General features: G+C 34.2%; 1 protein-coding gene and 1 long non-coding RNA gene across 4 annotated transcripts; both read left to right on the top strand.

Moving 5' to 3' along the window:
- Positions 1 to 1483: 1483 nt before the first annotated feature.
- LOC140014468 (uncharacterized) lies at positions 1484 to 7409 on the top strand. 2 transcript variants are annotated; one of them, XR_011821232.1, is made up of 7 exons: positions 1484 to 1813; positions 2095 to 2150; positions 2321 to 2408; positions 2703 to 2764; positions 5055 to 5110; positions 6747 to 6834; positions 6932 to 7409. It is a non-coding gene; the product is annotated as an uncharacterized lncRNA (long non-coding RNA). The 2 variants fall into 2 exon arrangements; XR_011821231.1 differs by lacking the exon at positions 2703 to 2764 and having other exon boundaries at positions 1487 to 1813.
- Positions 7410 to 9486: 2077 nt separating this feature from the next.
- LOC113710428 (sterol 3-beta-glucosyltransferase UGT80A2) lies at positions 9487 to 22143 on the top strand. Of its 2 annotated transcripts, none has more exons than XM_072065478.1 (14): positions 9487 to 10048; positions 11036 to 11211; positions 12436 to 12678; positions 12837 to 12948; positions 14068 to 14280; positions 14625 to 14688; positions 14846 to 14903; positions 15007 to 15184; positions 16143 to 16273; positions 17824 to 17926; positions 18099 to 18175; positions 18936 to 18983; positions 19064 to 19213; positions 21592 to 22143. In XM_072065478.1, the coding sequence occupies exons 1-14, from the start codon at positions 9874 to 9876 to the stop codon at positions 21772 to 21774; spliced, it is 1911 nt and encodes a 636-aa protein (XP_071921579.1). In that variant the 5' UTR covers positions 9487 to 9873; the 3' UTR covers positions 21775 to 22143. The 2 variants fall into 2 exon arrangements, with proteins under 2 accessions (XP_071921579.1, XP_071921580.1); XM_072065479.1 differs by having other exon boundaries at positions 9490 to 10048; positions 14110 to 14280.
- Positions 22144 to 22301: the final 158 nt, after the last annotated feature.

The following is a 22301-nucleotide window of genomic DNA, read 5'->3' as shown; positions in this document are numbered from 1 at the left end:
TCTTTTTATTGCTTTAAAATTCATCACATGTAGTCCATGACATTTTTTTTGGTAAAAAGGTAATCGAAGCTAGAATTTTGGGATCAAACAAGTGCATTTTACTTTTATGAATTAGAAAAAATACATCATTTTAAAAGTGAGAGATAAAAATGTTAAACAGTAAAATGTAACTAACGTTTGGTGCACTTTTCCATTATATAATATACCATTTAAATGGTGTATTTTTTATATTTGTCTATGATTTTACTATAATTTATTGTAGAATTTTTACAAATACTTTTATGTATTTCGCAGTATTTGAAAGATATTTATAAGACTCTGTTGCCTTTCATGCGCCATCTATAATGCCACTCGTCCCCAACGCATGCGCCAATCACAACGCCACTCACCTCGACGGATGCATCACCCACAACATCACTTGCCCCCAACGCGCATGCCATCCACAACGTTACTCACCTCTTACACAAAACTCATCAACAACCATCACCACTTCTCCCCCATTCGCTGCAGTTCTTCCTCGCCATATCCCCTCTACTCACTCCTACCATATCCTCCTCTATGCCTCTCTTTTCTTCTCTACTACCTCTATCACCATCAGTCTCCACCTGTAATCACTTTCACCCATTCCTTTTCTTTCCTACTGCCATTCTTTCCTTCCTCTTCTCTTTTTTTTTCCTTATCTTCTTCTACCCCATTTCCTTTCCCCTCATCTTTTCCCACAACCCTCATCTTTTCTCGTGTTAGATTCAAACTAGATTTGGTTCAAATATGACAGAGGTGAAAGGTGGGGATCGCAGAAAAATGGGGGTATGGGAGAGGAGGAGAAGAAAGAAGGGAAGAGGAAAGAGGTCGAGATGATTAGAGAGGAGAATGGGGTGGCAGGGGAAAGGAGGAGATAAAATGAGAAGGAAGGGGAGAGAGAAAAAAAGGAAAGGAAAGAAAGAGAGGGAGTGACGGGTAGTGGTGGGGAAAAAGGTGATAGGGTAGGAGGAGGAAAGAGAGAGAAGGAAAGGTCGCGGCAACAATAATAGGATGAGGTGGAGACAGCATTGGTGGAAGTAGAAATGCTTAGGGATGATGGTGATGGAAGAGGGAACTCTGTGCGTGTTTTTGGGTATTTTGAAACGTATTTTTTTAAATAAAATTTAAGGTGTTTTAACAAGTTCGTGTAACTAAAGTTGAAAAAAAATTGTCTAAAACATGCAAAAAAACAAATATGTAAAAATAGAGATGCCATACAGATCCATAATTTGAATATTTAATATGTATAATCTAGTAATATACAAAGGGTAAGATATAAGTCCACCAACAAAGGCACAAGAAGCATCAAATTAGTCTTTTTTCCCTAATAAATATGCAATGCATAATTGCTAGTATGCAAAATCTATCACTTATTAACATAGGTATAAAAGAGCGAATGCCATGGCTCAAAAGAGATGGTTGTTTTGCTGACGTGGCCAATTGTTATTGGCTGGAGAGTGTTCGTCCAAGTCGCTCGTGCTCCTCACGTGAGTTTACTTTGGATTCCATTGTGCCTCCAAAGAGGAAAAAACAGTACTCGGTCTCCAAAGTAAAGCTTTGCATCCAAGGAGTATGTCAGATGTTTACCTGCTTACCATCTCACTTTCTCTGCCTCGGACAGAAAGTTGAAGGTTGAAGTTGTGGGTAGTTGTCAGAGTACTTCATCAAGACAGCAACTAACGCCCCTTGTAAATACTCCCAAAAATTGTTCACAAATCCAGCTGGTAGAGCGGAAATGGCTTTGACCATTTTTTTTAGTGAACTGAGAAATGCTGTGCGAGGAAGAAATTAGGTAAGCTTATACCTTTAGCTTCTCCCAGGATGCTAATCTCTTCCTCCAAGAACTTCTGTTTTTGTTCAACTTTGATAGACGAACACTCTTCCTTTGTCGCTCTCCCTCTCTGTCAAACGATGACCAGATCTATCATTCATCTACATGTTTTCTTTCTTCTTTGTTAATCAACAAAAATTAAAAACAAATAAGGCACATTGATGTTTTTTTGTTTAGTTTTTGTTTCTTTCTTTGTTTTCTTGAATTTGCAGTTACTCACAATCGCATTTTGCTTCTCATAGATTGCGGACAATGGATTGAAAGTCCACGAGAAGGAGAAAAAGAATCAACTTTCCAGGTTGTGCGATTTTCTTTAATTTATTTTTCAGTCTTTTTCCAATTTTACTCTAGCCTTCAAATTTTTGTTTCCGTTTTTTTTTGTAGGAAAAGTTTCTAATTTCTGATCTCTTGCTTAGTACTTTAGTTTTGTTGCTGTTAGCGATCTCATTTCTGCTGTCTATTGGACAGATAGGGAACTCATTTTTCTTTTAATAAATTGAGGGAAAACTGGAAGACGAGTCGACGGGAGGAAGAAAAAAAGATTTAACTTTTCAAGGTTCGAATTTTTCTGTAGTTTATTTTCCAACCATTTTTCTAATTTTACGCTAAACTGGACCTTCAAGTTTCTGCTTCCTTCTTTTTTTTTTTTTTTGGCTTTTCCATTGAAGATTATATGTTTTAATTTCTTGTTTAGTTATTTAGTTTTGCTGCTGCTAATAGTCTTATTTTCCATTTATGTCATATTTTGATTTCTGTTTAGTAGATTGAGGAAAAACGCAAGAAAAATCCACAAGAGATAGATTTAACTTTTTAGGTTGTGATCTTTTTTTTTCCCCAATTATCTTTGCAGCTCACCTGAAATTCAGCTTTCAAGTTATATTCTATTCATTGGTGTTCACAAAGTAGCTGTAGGTATTATTTCTTAGTTTTGCCTTTTATCTTTACTATTGCCTTCTTAACACGGATAGTTATGCATCCATGTTATACATGGTACTGGGAGATCCTGTTTGAATTGTGCTTGGAATAGATGTCTTTGTCATTACTTTTCCATTGCAGTAGTTGTGACTTTTATTTAGAGTATGCATAGAGTGGTGTAGTTGCATTTACAAGAGTGGTTAACAGTTATTGCTAAAATGCCTTATGGGTGTCTGAGTTTTGCAGCGGAACCAAAAGTTTTTATGCTGTAATTTGCTTCAGTACAATATTGAGTTTTTGGTTGAGCTTACCATGTCTGGTGTATCAAATTCCAAAAAATCCTTGCTCTCAAATTACATTTGTGCAGTGCAAGAAATTCTGTTACTTGCCAAAAGTGTGTATATTTGGCCATACTCTTAACTGTGATTATTTTTTTTTGGCCATCTCACCTTTTGTTCAATTTGTTGTATGGGTTCCAGATTTTTACTTTTTCCTCCATTTATTTGTCTCGAACATTCTGTGCAGAAGGCATTCAATGGAAAATCATATTGTTTCTTAATGTTTATGTGCCATCATCCTGTACAAGAAGGAAAGATTTTTATGTATGCAGGGATTATACTTGGTTCAGAACCCATGATTGCAATGTTTTTTTCTTTTTTCTTTTTGGGTTTTTTTGAGTATCCAAAACTGATCTGGTGTCTTTAATAGGTATTTTGTGTTAAGCTGATTGCTAATAGTGATAGGAGGGAAGCTGCTTATATTATTCTCAATAGCTTTAAGGCTACTTAAGTTTGTTCTATGTTTAGCCTTTTTCTACTTAATTAGGTATGTTTAGTCTTTTGATGTACTGTTGTTTACTTAATGTTTCTTTTACCATGAGATCCTTGTAATTTTGTAGTCTCTGAATTTTTTAGTAAGAAATTTTCATTTATTGTAGATTATTTAATATTTGATTTGAAATTCATTTGTTAGCTTGCTTATATGCAGTTTCAATGTATTGATGTATTTACCTTTTGGTACATAGTTTGCTTTCTTATTGTAATTATTGGCCCTACGGAAAAGAATGATTTATTTACAGTGGCTCATGTGCAATTTCTTTACTATCAATGCAAAAAAAAATCACCACTTAATAACTACCACTGCGACATTCATTGAAGATAATGCACACATGGTGGTAAACAGACTGATTTTGTATTCTTCGGGGTTTTTCCCCCTGAATAAGAGAAATTTTTCCCTTCCCTAGATTCTTAAATGTATATGCTGATAGGATTTAGATTATCTCCTAATTGCGTTCTTTTGTTTATTTGATAGATTGTATTCCTCAACAATTGAAGGTTACGAAGCTAGAATAGAAACTCCCAGGGGGTTGATACATGTACATTTGCTTGTGAAAGTTAAAAATAACATATTGAATAGTTGTGCCTTATAATTTTCTTTGCTTTTCTACTCTTGAATGATGAGTTGTACTGGAGCAATTTCTTTTCTGGCCTGTTCTTCCTTTTTTTTCCCGGCTCTCTTAGCTCTTCAAAGAGCCTATTACTTTGGTTATTATCATAGTATGGTTAGGTTACACAATTTGTTTCACCAATTTAATGGGTAGATTTTACAAACTTACTTTTCTTCTTTGCATTTTAATCTTGATAACACCTCATTAATGTTTCAAAAACTAGAAAATCAATTTTTTAGCAAATGTTTTTACATTTTGAGCATTATCATTTAATTACATGGCTTTGTTCTAGAAGTGTTTGTGTGAGCAAGTTGGGTAAAGCAGAGCTGACGATTGAACGATGTGGTTCATTGCCTATAATAGCAGTCTATTCTGCCCATAGTAATTGTAAGACAAAACAGCCAAGTTTGATCTAATAATTGTTTGTTTATACTTTTATGGGTTTTTTTAATATTATTGACAATATCTTACTTGAGCTTTTATTTCGTATGTGAATTTACCAAATCAGATCTTTAAAACCCTTTTTTCTATGGTTAGTCATTATTGGTGAAGTCATTTTTTCAGTGTATGTAATATATGGTTCTTGGTATCTCAACGTTATAGTATACAAATGTGAAAACATTTTGAAAAAATGGAAGGAATATCTACTGAAAGGAGAAAAAATTTTAACTTTTCAGGTTGTGAATTTTTTTTGATTTATTTCCATGTCATTTTTCCAATTTTACACTAGATTGGACCTTCAAGTTTCTGCTTCCTTTTCATTTCTGAAGTTTTTAATTTCTTGCTTGCTTCTTTAGTTTTGCTGCTCCTCATAATCTTAGATTGCTGCCTATTTGATAGATTGAGGAAAATCACAAGGAAATACTAAAGGGAGGAGAAAAAGATTAGCTTTTCAGGTTATCATCTTTTCTTTTTATTTTGTGGTCATCTTTCTAGATTACCTTAACTTTGAATTTCAAATTTCTGATTTTTGTGCTATTTAGTGGTTTTCACGAAGTGTCTGGTGGGTGTTGAAATTGTTAATTTTACTAATTCCTTTTTTTTAAACTATTGCCTTCTCAACATGAATTGTTATGCATCTGAATCATATATGAAGCTGGGAGGTTCAGTTTGAAGTACTCTTGAGGTGGATATCTTTTCTCATAATTGATGTGCATTATACTCGTGTTCTATCATTTGCCATGCTGAATTTATCAATCATTCTAATATAGTCTTTGATAGCCATATATTGAGGGTTTTTTTAAATAATGTAGCTTATTCTTCTAGAAGCTGTGGATGTTGAAGAAAAGGCAAACAATTATCTAAAGGAAGAAATAGTTGAAAGAGATCAATCAATCTTGCTTCATTTTTTTCTAGACATATATATGTTTTCTCACCTTGTGGTTTGTGCTGATTCTCTAGGCTTTTAGATCAAATATTTTGCTAAATGAATGATGCAAAAGAGGACTAACAGTTTGATTGGATGCTTAAAATGCATTTTCGATTGAGCATAGAGTAGTTATTACTATTATAATTATTACTGCAATTCAAAGGGTAATTTGTTTGTCATGTTTTCCCTTAAAAATGCTGCTGCAATTCAAAGGCTAATTATTACTACATAATATTATGTGTCTGATCAGATTCCTTAAAAATGTATTGATAGCAAGGATTTCACAAATTTCATTCCTTGACTTTCTCCAAAATTGTATCAACCTGATAATTGTCTGTGCTTCGTAAATTTCTCATGTGAGTTTTTTCCTGTTTCTCTTGAAGCTCATTATGGCATTTGCTTATGCAGTTGTGTTTTGACTTGTAGCTTTACTATTCGATATTGGCCGCATGGTTTATAATGAAAATTCAGACTACTTGGCAGTTTTATGGCCTACTTTGTATTAATTTGTTTGGAATGGAAAATTATGATATTATTTGTTTTCTTTTTACTAATAAAGAAAATAATAAGATACCGACTTGTTTGAATTTGAGAAATTCTAGCTGGTTCTGAGGCTGTAAATATTGGCCAGTGTGCAGTATAAAAGAAAATTACTTCATATCTTATCTTTGTTTTTGAGTTGCTTACAAGGTTATAGCTTGCTCTAGACAGTTCTTTTTTTTTTTTCCAATGTTGTCTCCCCTTCTACTTCATTCTTTCTTCTGTTGCTATATTCTTTTCTCCCTTCCTCCTCTGAATGCCGTTCATATTTTCTCTCCTTTCTCTCCCTTTCATGAAAAGTTTCTTCTATATTTTATTTTAGTGGATTGTTCTAATTTTTTGTTGTCCTTGGTCTAAGAGCATCAAAGTTAAGTTGAAAATTTTTAGAAACTTCCTTTTGTCCTGCTTTATTGAGAAATCTTCTTGATTCTTGTGCTCTCCTATACGAAATGTTGCCAAGTTAGATTTTGGAGCAGATGTTTGCACTTAAATTTAGTTAGTTTTTAGTTGTACATAACGTTGAAACTGAGAGTAAATTTTGTTTGGAAACCATTGACGAGTTTTTTGCATATGGCAAACCTCTTATTTTCATTTAGCAATTTAGCTTGCATCTTTTGAAACAGCATGGGACTGCTCCAAATGATAGTTGTGAGATTGACTTGCATGATGTGAAGGATTTTACCAGTCATCTATGCCCCTTACTATTGCACGGTATATGTAGATCCATTTGATTGGTCTTTTTCTTGCATGCAGTTTTAGACAAAAATTTAGGTATCAGAACTCAGCAGATCATAATCTTCTTATTCAGATATGAGAGTTAAAGCAAAGGAGCTGGGGCTGTTAGCTGAGTCATATTTGGAGGGAATGCAATCAATATACAAATTGATTGGCCAAGTGCAGCATTTATGGTCCATTGGGTTTACAAGTTCTTGATGACATCCCTGCAGAGATGCGAGATTTGTTGGAAGCGTATGTGTTAGCCGTTGCTTATTCTCATTTTGTTTCTATTTAAGAGATTATGACCTCTTCCAATGTACCCAAAAAAGAAAAAGAAAAAGAAAAAAATGAGGTTTCTTTATGATGTATATCCTTGATATTTTTTGGAGGATTTTATTGTTCTTTTGATTGGCTTTATCCCATAATGCTGTAAAACCTCTCTAGCATTAAAGTTGTGCAGAAATTGTGAGGTCGCTTTCCTCAAAAACTCAAAAGACAAGATATGTTGAGAAAGAGTTTTTAATTATGTTAATTAATGCAAGTATGTTACTGTTGATGCTTTTTAAGAATGAGATTTCATTCGTAAATTTTGAGGAGAGCACAATATAATTTGTATATTGGATCAATGGCCAGTTGTGTATGTTCTAATCATGTTTTTCTTGCCTTTTGTAAAGGTATTGTATAATAATTTTCGTCTCTGGAATTTCATATTTTTACAATTTTGAACTAATTATATATAATTTCTAAGAATACAACTCTGAATATTTTTTTTTCATTTACACCTGCTACATAATAATTTGCAAAATAAGTGGGTATAACTGGGCTTTTATCCACCGCGCATTCGCGCGGTGAACCTCTCCTAGTTTGTAAATAGTCTGAAGGCCTGTTGCATTTAAATATTTTTTTCATGGGTTTTTCTGACACATGTACTCATTAATATATTTGAATTATACTCAATTTAACATGTAAATATACATATTGACAATTACTATTCTACCTTTCACTTATTCATTTCTCTTATTTAATTTTTCAAAATATTAATATTTGAAATTTATCTTAACGAGTACCCACTTATTCTATCCAATGCAATTTTTTTGAAAAAATAAAATACCCGAGTCACTTTTTACGAGTGCTCGGTAGGCGTCATTTAAATAAAACTAATTATGAACCGTCCAAACAAATATTTGTCATTATGATTTACTATCCTATCTTTTAAGCACCAAAACTTTTCATTCTTTCATTCTTTTTGGAAAAAAAAAAGTGTAAATTCGGACCTTGCTTATCAATGTTTGCATTGGAGAGGATAGCCAGGCACATAATTTTCATATTAGAGAGGATCTCGTGGTAACTTTCCTAGTACTAAATTATTATTATTTTTTAAATTTTCTATTGCATGATAAGCAGACATTTTGTCATTTTTAATTATATTTTTATTTTTTATTTTTTTACATATATTACATTATCAGAATCCTAATTTTTTGTTTCTTGAATAATTTTATATCCAAACAATATATTATTTTATTTTTAGTAAATTTTTTTCCAAAATTGTGAAGGCCATTACTAAATTTTTTCCAAAATTTTTCTATTGCATGATAAGCAGACATTTTGTCATTTTTAATTATATTTTTTTATTTTTAATTATTTTTTATCTTATATATATATATTACATTATCAGAATCCTAATTTTTTTCTTGAATAATTTTATATCCAAACAATATTATTTTATTTTTAGTAAATTTTTTTCCAAAATTGTGAAGGCCATTACTTACTACCAACTTAACCAAGTTTGTGCTCGCGAGCTTGAGTATATATATATATATATATATATATATATATATATATATATATATATATATATATATATATATATATATATATATATATATATATATTTTACTAGTAAAATTACATATATTCATAATATTTTATTATTTATTAAAAATATTATTTTATTTTTTTTTTAAAAATAAAACAATTATTTTTAAAAATAAAATAATTATATTTCAATTTTTCGAGATCGAGCTTGAGCTCGATCTCGACTCGAATTTGATGGGGGTGTTTTTCAAATACAATAAAAATTTTTAAAAAGTACTCTAAAAGGTAATTTAAAAATTAGTTTAAATTTTTTTAAAATTTCTAAAAATTTCTCAAAATATATAGTAGAAACTCTTATACTCTTGGATTAGCTATTTTTGAAAAACTTTGCTGTAGTTTTTAGAGTATATTTTGGAATATTTTTAGAAAATATTTTGGGATATTTAAGAGCAGAAAAGTTTCTAGAATATATTTTGAGATATTTTTTTAAATTTTAAAAAAATTTAAACTAATTTTTAGATTATCTTTTAGAGTACTTTTTAAAAATTTTTATTGTATTTGAAAAACTAATTTTTAAAAAATACTCCAAAAACAGGATATCCAAACAAAGCCTCTGTTACAGTAAAATTTTTTAAAAATACCCTCAAAAATAACTAATTCATGAAAAAAATTAAGTCAAAACTCCACCTGACTCTATTCATTTGCAATTTGCAGCACTACTTCGGACACAGGAGGAGCAGGTGGACAACGACCAGCCTATTGGAAAGTCACCAACACAGACGTGTCTTCCAACGGTTTCCTTTCCCAGGTCTCAAACTCCAACAAACAACGCCCAAAGTAGTCCCCACCGCCCCGCTTGTTTTTCCGCCCTTTTCTGATTTCTTTCCCCGCAAAGAATCCGTATCAAATGTTAAAGAAGAATAGAAGATAAAAAGAAAACAAAGAAAGCTAAAGGAGAAGCGTATTGGCAAACTACTCCTTCCTTCCCCTTCACCTATCTTTCCCTTTCTCGATTTATTCCATTTTCCCATAAACAAAAGAAACCCCCCACTCACCACCCACATTCACTTTTCACATTCCCTCATCCTTTTTTTGACGCAACCAAGATGTACACTATTGGATATCAAGAGCATTGTTGAGTCTTTTATCAAAGGATAAAGATCGACTAGATACAGGGCCTTTTTTCTTTTTCCCTGTTTTAGTCATTAGCGTTAAGCAATGGCAGAATCATCAGACAATCACTATGGCCCTGCTGCGGAGAGTAGTAGTTCAGGGGAAGTTGACGTGGACCATGAAGTGGAAATTGTTGAAGAAAATGGAAAAGCTAGCAGCAATGTAAATGCATCACCCCGGTACAAGGATAGCATTGGCGATCATTCTTTGAGTTCCGCAGGTTCTTTCTTCTATTTTAGCCAACAGGGCTACTTTTAAATTCGTAGGAAGCATTTTTTTTCCAGGGCCATTTTGTATTTCTGATCATATATGCTGGTTTAAGATTTTAGAGTGTCCTAATTTAGTGAGTATGAATAAGAACAGGTGAATCTGTGAACCGTTGCGATTTTTATTTTTGTTTCTGCAAGTGATATGCATGTAATCCCATTGATTCCGATGGTTGCGAAAAAAGTGTTCTGCAAAGCTTATGACAGTGGTGCAATTGTCAAAACCCCTGTCCCTTAAGTATGGTTTGAGTTTTGACAGGGATGGTCAGTCCTAAATAATAAACTGAGATCACTAGGTATGGCAGTTTGTAGGTCGTCAAGTAGCTATTGATATTGCAAAATGTGTCAGATAGTTATTGTTCCGCATGTACATGTGCATCATCATGTATTGGGTCATTGGTTTTTGATAGTTTTAGTGTTTGGAAGAGTAATTTCTTGGAGAACGATACAGATCGCAGCTTTCTGTGATAGGAATCATATCATCTAGTCAAGAGGTGTTCCCAGTGGCCTTGAATTATTAAATTTTCTCTGTGGCAACAATGATATGTTTAGGAAGTTTCTTTTATTCTTTCAACAAGCAAAAACGGATTGCTGGAAAACTTAGTGTTAGCACGATGATACAAAGTGATCGTAAATGAAGTCTATTAAGCAACACGATGAAGAATTGAAAGTGATTCTAATACAACATATTCATAGAAATAGGTTTTTGGAAGCACTAATTCATTATTCAACTCAGCTTCCTCACTCGATCAAGAAATTTTCTGCTTGTTTTGTTGGATTTTGTACATTTCACTGTGGGAATTTAGCATATTGTCTAAACTTATGCACTCTAATTAGCCCCGATTTTCTGATTACGTTTTGGTTTCTTAAGCTGATCCAGTGACCACACTAAGGCACTGTTTGCATTCTTACTTTGCTCGATGTCATCTGGTTTTCCCCAGGATCCACTGCCAAGAATTTGCCTGGGCAGAATCTTGCATCTATTGGAGACTCAGCAGTGGAAAATGTTAACCCTACTTCCGGTCAACTTAGCCGAGCTACAAAGCTTGGAAAGAATAATGGTCTTGGATTTTTGGCTTTGAAGCTTTTTGATGAAAGATTTCCACTAAAGAAAAAGGTTGGTACAACCTGATAACTGTAGCTTGTATTCCTCAATTGATTTTTTTTAAGAGGCCCCTGTACTTTCCTTTATAATTTCTAGTCTAATTAAGGATAAACTTCCGGGCACTAGTTGTTTTTTGATTGAGTTATCTTGTACTTCTTCAGGTGGTTATTTAAGAAAATTGAAAGTATGATGGACTAATAAATAAGGACAGGGAGAGTAGAGACATGAAATGCTTAAAATGGATAGTAAGAGGAAAGTTGAATAGAAAGAGCAAAATAGAAAAGAAAAGGCAAAGTACATTATCAGTTGGAGGAGGGACTATGATCTAAGCAAGTTTGAAAGGAAAGTTATGGGAACCATATTTCTAATTATTTTTTTCTAATTAATAAATCCTGTTTTCTCTTATAAGTTCTATTAGATCTTTTTTTCTTTCTTCCTTGTTTTAACTTGTGTATCCATGTGCCACTTGGTAGTTTGTTATCAAGGATTGACCTTTATGTTCCAGATATATACTTCTTTTCCTGGAAGAATATACTCTCAAATTGTATTTGAGCATCTTCATTCCTTATTGCCTCAGTTGTATGAGTACCATGCATGTTTAGGGAGAATTGTCCTACAAATTGAAATAGAAGTAATAGTACCTAGGAACTGTAATGGGGTAGAAAGAAGAGAAGAGAAGGAAGAGGCTAGGAAAGTGGTGGGGGTAATCTCCAATAGGAAACAATTCTTTCATGAAATAAGCTGATCATATAGGTACTTATACATGAAAATAGTCCTGAGGTTGAATATCTTGAGGTGAGAACCATGATACTTAAAGTACATGACTAATTAACCTAGCTCATAAATGGGGCTTTAGATAGATTTGTAAGAGTACAAGTAGGTAACTAGATTGGACTCAGCAGCCAGAATCGGTCTAAATTTCCTTCAATGACAAGGATTACTGTTCCCTTGACTCCTATAAGTTAAAACCAATTATTTCTAGAGTTGACGAGTTGATTGTTTCATGTTAACAATAGATAAAGGTTAGTAAAGACTCTTATAATCACAATGGACATCCCTTCTTTCCATACGAAGAGTCTTCTTGCTTGGAAAGGGCCCTATAGCCTGTCCCTTTGGATCCAAAGGCTATATTTTTCTTCACCATTTAATGGCCTTTCTGCAAATATTATTACCTCTTTCTCCATTAAAAAAAACATTTTTTTTTTCTGAACCCACATTGTAATGTTTATCATGCAGCTCAAGTTGCTGAACCGATTTGCATCTGTTCAAGATGATGGAACCGTGCAATTTGAAGTTCCTGGAAACGTTAAACCCCAAGCTCTTGATTTAGGTACTGGAGTTATGTATGATGGATCTAGAGTGGAAGAATCTACCGGTGCAGGAGATATACAAGACCTACCTCCATTGCAAATTGTTATGCTTATAGTTGGGACACGTGGAGATGTACAACCCTTTGTTGCCATTGGGAAACGTTTACAGGTAAGTTGTTTCTTTTGAATTAGAACAGGAATATACATCACAGACACATTTTGTAATTTTGACGACTTCCTTTTGAAAAATATCGGGGCCTCAATCATGAATTTAACCTTCTGAGCGCTGCGCTATGTGCCTACCTCTTTGATTGTGTCTTCTGGCAGGAGGATGGCCATAGAGTGAGACTAGCAAGCCATTCTAATTTTAAAGAGTTTGTTTTGGCTGCTGGATTGGAGTTTTACCCTCTTGGTGGAGATCCAAAAGTTCTTGCTGGTTGTAAGTATATCATTGACATTGGGTGATATCATGATCATCTTCTGAAAAGATTTTTCCTTGTCTGTTTTTTCTTTATCATATACTAAAATGACATCTAGGCATATTTATACATGAAGAGGAAATAAGTAGGTTAAAAACAGTTTGATTATAAGTATGATTTCCATCCATTTGCTTTGGTTCCATTAAAGCCATAGTTTAGTGTGGCTCAGTCATGGAATCAGATGTAGCATGAATACGCTAAAAAAATGCCAACAAAGTGGGGTTGGAAGGTGGGATAGAAGATTGATCCTATGTGATATAGATTCCCATAATCAGTTAAGTAAATTGACCCAATAAAGGCATTCTTATGGAGTCTAGGTTTTGGTCATCTTTTGCATTTCCAATCGCAAGGATAAGTTTCTCTTGATAAATAATTAGGAGGTTTGTTCTCCTCATGCGATGCAATTGGTTCAGTGCAGGTCTGTTGATTATTATTTTTCATTGCTTTTAGAATCCAACTGGAGTAACTTTTAGCCCAATCCCATTTTGTTCTGTGAAAATATAGTTTGGTGATTTAGAATAAGGAGTGGAGTGTGTTCTCTGTATGGTTAAGTCAGATAATGAGATGAATTATAATCTTGTACTAAATTGTGAGATGCTAGGACTTTTGGGATAATTTATTTAGTTTTCTTGGGATACTTTGTATCAGTTAAATCTTGGGTCCTGTGGCAGAGGAATCACAGAAAAACCTGTAGCAATGTGCTGGTTGTTTTGTTTTCTGGGAAAATTCTGTGGTAGGTTGCAATCTTTAGGGTGGTATGATGATACTAGAATAATAGGATCTTTACACATTGAACACTGCCTTTGGGTTTTCTTGCCAACGAGCAATGTTTATTTATAAATTGTCTTATAGTTCTTATGTAACTTTTGACTTTTTTTTTTAAATGATTAGTGTACCTCTTAGTTGTGTCACTTCTCCACAATTGTACAATTACATATTATGTAGGTAATTTGTAAATGCAGAGATGGTCACTATAGTTAAACTTGAGTGCATTTCTGAAAAAGTTGTTGCCGCTGTTTGATGTTCTTTTCCCTTTTTCATTGTATAGTTTTTTTTCTGAATATTCAATTGATGATCAGGGATTCAATCTGTTGTTTGGTTATTGCTGATGTGTATTGCAGACATGGTGAAGAACAAAGGATTCTTGCCTTCTGGGCCTTCTGAAATTCATATTCAGCGAAATCAAATTAAAGAAATTATATTCTCTTTACTTCCTGCATGCATGGATCATGATCCAGAAACAAAAGTTCCATTCAATCCAGATGCTATAATTGCAAATCCCCCTGCTTACGGTAATAATGTCTTCTAAATTATCTTGGTCCTTGCTCCTTTATCTCCTTCCATTCATGTCACGTTCTAACAGAAGATTAAGAAAATATAATTGCATGATTGTCACCGATAAATTGCGCATTCTTAACTGACATTTAATTGAAGGAATTCCTGTGTCTAGATAGTGTTTTTGCTCAACATTATGGTCTTTTCTTGGATTGTGATTTTCTGCTCCAATATTGTTTTATTTGGAATTTCTGTGATTCGTGTTTGATATGCACAAAGGACTTGTTATTGAGTTGGATCAATGTAACATCGTCTACAAACATGTTGATAGTTCTCCTTCAACTATTCAGTTCTATTTCAGGACATACGCATGTTGCAGAGGCACTAAAAGTACCACTTCATATAATTTTCACAATGCCTTGGACGTGAGTTTTATCGACTCTTCTTTCTTTAACTCTTACCTTTCTGTACATCCTAATTTAATGTGTATTAGGGTTATTTTGGTATTGTCTGGTCCCCTATGCACTTCTATCATACTGTAGCAAGATGATGGATGCTTCTTATGATGTTTGACTTCTGCAGGCCAACTAGTGAGTTTCCACATCCTCTATCTCGTGTGAAGCAATCAGTTGGATATAGAGTAAGCACAGTTTGATGCTTTTTTGTCATCTTTTATTTTGTTTATCTTTATCTGTTTGGTTATAAGTATTTTAGATGTGGAAAGTCGGATACTTTTTCTGCAGCTATCATATCAGGTTGTTGATGGACTAATATGGCTTGGGATACGGGATGTGATAAATGATTTTAGAAAGAAAAAACTGAAGCTAAGGCCTGTCACATACTTAAGGGGTTCTTACAGTTCACCGCTTGATGTGCCTTATGCATATATTTGGAGTCCAGATCTCGTCCCAAAACCAAAAGGTCATTCTCTGAATCTATCTTCTAACATCCAAGTTCTTAATTATTTTATGCAACTTTATCTTGTAGGCAGCTATTACTTGGGCATTGGTAGAGCAATTGGAATTGTTTGTTCTGTTTCTTGTCAATGACAACTGTCCTGTTTACCCCTGCTGAATGCTATTTTGAGAAATTTATAAAAAATTTATAAAGTTTTGGCTCAAAATTGAAGCTTGCTCAATCTACAATCTGAAATACCTAAATAAGTACACCTTAAACAAGAGAAAGAGCAAGGCACAGGACCAAGAATTCACAATTGGCTTGAAGTAAAAATTCCACTGTTAATCCAGGTGAGAGGATATGTATGGCTTCAAGGCATTAAAAAAAAGCTAAAAAATTCAAGTATTTGCAGCATCAACTTTACTCTATGGACCCACCTGAATAATGTCACTAATAGAAAATTTTAGTTGCTTATCATACAGCAAAATCAAGAGAGAGTGGCCATGAGACCTACAAAATCCAGATCAGTAGTTCTAGAAAAGTTTGAATGATTTGAATGTCTTGAATATCTTTGATATTTTGGAATGCTTTACCTGCAATTTCCTTAGCTTTGTTATTAGCATTATGTTGCATCTACAACCAAAGTTGCTGGATGCGAAATTGAAAGACTTACTGTTGATGTGCTAAAAATGATGTGTATTCAAATAATTCAATGTTTGAAAGTTATTTAACACATTATATTTGGCTCTCATTGCTTCTTTTTGCTCTTTTCTATACTGTATGCTTTATCTTGTTCCTATTGGATAAAATACAATTGGACTCAGATAACTCTTTTATGATATTTTTGTTATAGTCCATTATTGAAGGAAGTTGTCATTGCTTTTTAGTTTCTTGCATTCTTGTTGGGGAAGTCTTAAGAGGCACAACAACAGAAGCTGCTATTGCATTAAAGTTATTCTGATTTGTTTTGTGTGTCTTGCAGATTGGGGACCCAAAATTGATGTAGTTGGCTTTTGTTTCCTAGACCTTGCATCAAATTATGTTCCACCTGATTCACTTGTAAAATGGCTTGACGATGGTGAAAAGCCTATTTATATTGGCTTTGGCAGTCTTGTGAGTTCTATTTCTAATCATTATATATTCTTTTATCGCATCGTCTGATGGCTATTTTTTTTAATTTCATTTTAGTTTATATTTGTTGGTAATGTCTACATAAAAATACTTGAGATGAACGTATAAAAGGTTGTTATTTTCTTGACCACCCAATAAGTACTCTTAGATTGCCCAAAGTACGAAATTGATGTCTAGGGTCAGTCATCAACTATGGAACTTACTAGCACTCTCAATCCTGACATTATATTAGATTAATACATGATCTGTACAAGAGACAGCTGCTTCTTAATCGTAAAATACTTGCACAAATAGCTATATCAAATAGGAATTGTCTTTATAAGATTTCCAATGAGTTATATAAATATAAAGAAGTCGATTGTAAAGAATCCAGTGGAATAATTTAAACAGACTTGAGCTGGAGTTCATTCTCCGGGAAAGCAGAGTCGAAATTACTATAATAAAAAATGCTAAAGTAGTCAAAATAAATGAATGTGTTCAAGAAAAAAAATGAATTGGAGAAAGCTTTTTTTTTTCGAAAAGGAGGTCTACTTTCCTTCTTTGGCTGCATTTCAGAAGAGTAAGGCTACTTTAATTTAACATAGCTGTCTGTCTAGAGTGGCACAGTGGGTTGAATAAGAGCACATTTATTGATGCTGCACGACTGCTTAGTGAGTGAATTTACTGCAATGACGATGTGGGGCTCATTCTAATGCATGACTATTTGTTCTCAAACCTTTTTGAAAAGCGATGTGGGGCTTAGGTTCTTAAAACTGCCCATTGCTGTGACTCAGTATTGACAAGAGCCCTGGAACTTGGAAGGGGCTTTACAGGAGCCCATGACACAAATTGAAGTGGCCAATGAGTCCATGAAACTGGAAAGTGCCTCAGATTAGTTCATGTAAAAGCTGGAAGGGGCTTGACATGAGCATGATGAGCTGAAGTGGCTAGTAAGGCCTCGTTGAGTTATAAGTTAAGAAACAGCAGAACCCTCAAGAGGAATGAATCTGCAAGGGAAAATTCCGAATCAGTTGTAGACTTGTGGACAAAGAGTTTAACTAACACCCAGCTCTGATACCTTGTTAACAAGCCCACTCAAAGCCAATTGATAATAAGTGGATTGGCACAAGACCTAATTAACTCGTCTTAAACCCTCGGAATAATGTGGGTCCTAGTCTCTAAACAAGGACAAACACTGGGTACTAAATTTTCTCATTTCAAAATTTTCTCAGTCTCCTTTAATATGAACTTAAAGTCACAAGCAAGTCCTCCAGCTTCTAGTCTACTCATAAAATGTTGATTCATCTTGGAGGAATATGAGTCATTTGTTCAAGCATTCTGAAGATGCTGAAATTTCCAATATATACTTAAGTAGCTTTCAGCTTGTGCCTTTTTTCCCCAAGTTTGTTTTATAAGAGGTTGTCCTTTACTTTTTAAACTTTGTCAACACACATACACACACATATATTGAGAACAATTACATATCCATATCAGCTTCATAGAGCTTAATTCTCTCCTGTTTTGATCATTTTTATTTTATTTTTTTGGTACAGCCTGTACAAGAACCAGAAAAAATGACTGAGATAATTGTTCAAGCTTTGGAAATGACAGGACAAAGAGGCATCATCAACAAAGGCTGGGGTGGTCTTGGAAACTGTATGTTGTTGCCTGATAGTTTTTATTTATTTTTTTAATTTGGGCTATATGTATCCACCTTTTGGTTTACCCTAGTCATTTGATATCTTTATCCTGGGTACATTAGCCCTTTTCTTTTGTCCTCCATAATCTTACCAACTCTTTCTTCTTTTTTCACTTATTTTCATTTCAGTGAAAGAACCAAAAGACTTCGTGTACTTGTTGGACAATTGCCCTCATGATTGGTTGTTTGTAAGATGCGCAGCTGTGGTAAATCTTCTTTGTAGTTGCTCAGTATTTGATCTTGTTAAAGTTGGAAGAGCATTCATCTGTGGAAAACTTGTATATATAGCTTGTTTGGTCATATGAGATTACATTCGGCATGATGACACTAACTCATGGTTTCAACTGATCAGAGTCCTCATGCTAGGCATCATCCCTGTAATTGCTTATGCTACATAGTTTTGAAATTCTTGTGTCAGGAATTGTTGTTAAGGCTAGCTCTTTTAGTACAGCATGGAACGTGATTGATAATATTGCTGCCTTGCATTTGTACAACTTCAGCTGTTTGTTGGATTTTCATTTGCTGAGACGTGACTCCCTAGTACTGGTGGTTTTTAGTGCCTGTTCTTTTGTTTTTAATAATCTAAAAGCTGTTCTGCAATGATTTTATTTTCTTTGGCTTCAGTTTTTAGTTTATTCCAAGCTGGAAAATGTTGATTCTTAGAAGCAGTCCTTGAGATGCCTTGGTTTTCTCAAAACAAAAATATTGATTCAATTCACTAAACAGCTTTTCCAATGATCACTATCATTAAGAAGCTTCAGAAAAGCCGAAGCAAATGAATTAATGCCCTAATCTTCTCTTGTTACATTCCCTGCTCATAAATGTAGTCTTACCTGTACTGCTAGTTAATAAACAACTTATGGAAAGTTGAGTCTAGTTTAAGTTTACGTTGTAGAATATTTTTTTTCCATATATGTAGCTCTCTTACAATTGCTACCTTGTATTCTGTTTTTGCACAATCTTCAGGTGCATCATGGAGGGGCAGGAACAACAGCAGCTGGTCTTAAAGCTGCGGTAATTCCTGTGCTATATACCAGTTGTAGTTTTTTGCTTTTGGAGCTTACTCATTTCTTCCTTAATAATACAACCTCTAGTGCCCCACAACTGTTGTACCATTCTTTGGAGACCAACCATTTTGGGGAGACCGTGTTCATGCCAGGGGTGTTGGTCCTGCACCCATTCCTGTGGATGAGTTTTCACTTGAAAAGTTAGTTGCTGCAATCAATTTCATGCTGGATCCAATGGTAATGAGAAATTCAACCATAATGATTGAGTTGCATGGTTTAATGCCTGTGCTCTGTAGAATGTTCTTTATCTGTTTCCTTTTTTTTTTTTTCTCTTTAAGGGATCTATTTTTTCCTCGAACATGAATGAAGTTTTTAGCATATTGTTTAATAAATGTGATCCATATCATATACATCAGGGATCTGTGATACCCAAGCCTCACTTACTACACAAACAACAATAGTTAAAGAGTAGTTGGCATATTATGTACCATCTCTTTTTTCTTCCAAAGTTTCCTCTTATAGTTGTCTTAAAGGATCTAGGGTCAATTATGGTACATCATTGATTCCATATTCAAAGACTTCATTCTTGTGCTTTTGAGTATGATTTTTCAGCCTGAAGTTCTATATTGGAAGGTGTTTAAGTGAAGTGTAGGATGGGTTTATATTTATAGTAGATGATTTAAATGCACTCATTTGAGATTATCTGCTTGGTTGAAGGCATTTGTCTATTTAATTTGATAGCTTCAACGAAAATTGATTGCCTTGTATTTGGATATGAGGGGTTATTTTGGATGCAAATTATGTAAATATTGTGAACAAATTTGTTATACTGGCTAATGGTTGTGATGTTCAACTTCAAAATCTGGCATGTCATCTCTTGTTTAAAAAAGGTGATAATTCAGCAGAATAAATTATTGTATGAATTGGAAGCATAGATATCCTTGAGTGGTACATTAGTTTTTAGGATTCTGTTAAAAGAGAAATAGCGTTGGATAAACAGAAAATGAATAAAGTTCTAAGATATACACAAGTTAGCTATTTTCTTTCCTTGTGTGTGCATGCTATGAAACTTTCTGATGATGAATAGACAAGGCTAGTTATTTCCCTTATTGATGTGTACATGCTACGAAATTGCAGATGATGGTACACGTGCTAACTGCAAGTGTATTTTAACTTAAGAGTGTATTGATGTCATTTTTTTGGTTGATTCATGTTGCTTGGCAACTGTAATTATAGTGCTCATGTTGCCTATGTGAAATTCGACATCCAACTTGTCTACTTTGGTTCTTTAGATGGAGAAAGAAATTCAACATGACACCGAAATTTAGATGTCTTGTGACTACGGATAACCCAAAAAACATGCATAATATGCCCTTAAAATAGTTACATACATTAAACCATGGGATAATAGAATTACAGGCTGAAATATTCAGACTTAAATTGTAATTTTTGACACACGTCCTACCAAGTGTCCTTCTGAGTCACGAGTCCTCGCAAAAGAATAGACAAAATTTGCTGTTATCTCACTTTGCTTTTCCCATACCCTTGCCAAAATCCACCTTGATCATCATTTTCCCATTACAACGTCTTTGTCTGTTAAGAAGGAGAAACAGAGGACAGCAGAAAGGGACTTAGAGTAAAAGAGAGTTTCATTTCCATTTTCTTGAGGACAGGGAGATAGCCAGAGGGTAGCTGTGCCGCCATGGGCCTTACTGCTGAAGAAAAGGGAGAGGATGGAAGATATGGTATCTCCCGCCACAAATTTTCCTCTAAAAGCTATAAACTGATCCAAGATGGGATTTTCATTTTCTTGAATTACTTCTAAAAGACCATTTCATGCCTAAATCATTGAGCTTGAGAGGTTGAGCGTTAACTAGATTTTCAGAGGTTACGGTATTAAAACCTGAAACGATGAACATTTCTCCAGTTTTAAATATTCAAGGAAGTTGATACTTGTCATCCTGTTTGTCACGTGTACAAGAACAGTGTAAACGGGTGAACTGCTTGTGTATGTTATTTCTAGTAAAAGATAAGCAGTCTTTTCTCTTGTTGAATTGGAGTTGGATTATGTTGGAAATTATGGCTTCTCTGCATGATTTCATGTTTTAATTGGTGGAAATGGAAGGAGACGTTTATGCATGATGCTGCTGCCTTATCAAATAGTGTCAGGCATACTTTTGTTTTGTCTCTGGCTGACTACAAAACATGCGGTCTAAAAATCTCCATTCAGAATTAAATGTTTTTATATGTTATTGTTACCTAGATGAATAATTTTCCTCTGTTACCAGGACGAGATGCTTTTACTGACCAAGTAGAAGAGCTTAATTAAGGGGAAGTTGCATACTGCCTAGCAACACATTGGATATTGACGCTGCGTGTAGTTGCACCATACGCGTGGATGTGTTAAGCAGTATAAAATTTTTACTGGAGATTACTTTAAGCTGAAGTTGGGACAAGAAAAACTGTCTGTCTGTACTGCTTTTAGAAAGAAGATGTCATAAGCAAGTACTTGATGCTAAAAGCTTAGTTTAATATTAGAACATAGTCCAAGAATTTTTCTTGGTTGTCTATCTTTGTGAGGCAATAAAGAGAATTTAATCACCCACTTCTTGCAGGTTAAACAACGTGCTGTCGAACTAGCAAAGGCAATGGAAAATGAGGATGGGGTAACAGGAGCTGTGAAAGCTTTTTACAAACATTTCCCTCGTAGGAAATTGGAGGCCGAGCCTGAGGAACCACGAAAATCCAATTTGTTTTCTCTTCGAGGCTGTTTTGGTTACTCGAAGTCCATCAGATGAACCTTCATGAGTCTAAAGGCGGACTATATTCTGCTTCAGTTCCTCCTATAAATTTTCAGTGAGTGCACTTTGCGGCTTCCAGTCACTTCTAGATGGAAGTTGAATGCGGACAGATTACATGCACACCGTCAATGAAGAAAAGAAAGGAAAGCAAGAGAATGAGAGAGAGAGCAAGTGGGAAATACCTGGAAGTGAAATATTGTAACATCTTCGCGATTTTTGGTGCGACTTCAATAAGTCAAGAAAGTCTTTTAGGTGTAGAGAATGAATTGGTTTATCTGGGTGTACCTCTTTGTATATGTAATGTGTAACATATTGATATTCGTGAACAGTTCAAACAATGGAAATATTTGGATACTTGTTTTGACAGTGCAGTCTCTCTCCTTTGCTACCATTTCCTTTTGTTGGGGGAGAATGATAGTTTTGCTTCTGTTGTTGCTGGGGATGTGGCTTTTGGATGTTTGTCTGTCGAAAATGCCTTCCTAGCCTAATTACTGCAAGTTAACATCTCTGAAGTGGCAGGCATA

This window comes from Coffea arabica, chromosome 9e, assembly GCF_036785885.1.
Source record: "Coffea arabica cultivar ET-39 chromosome 9e, Coffea Arabica ET-39 HiFi, whole genome shotgun sequence".
In the NCBI taxonomy this organism is placed as follows: domain Eukaryota; kingdom Viridiplantae; phylum Streptophyta; class Magnoliopsida; order Gentianales; family Rubiaceae; genus Coffea; species Coffea arabica.
This window is presented reverse-complemented; position numbering and strand designations above follow the sequence as displayed.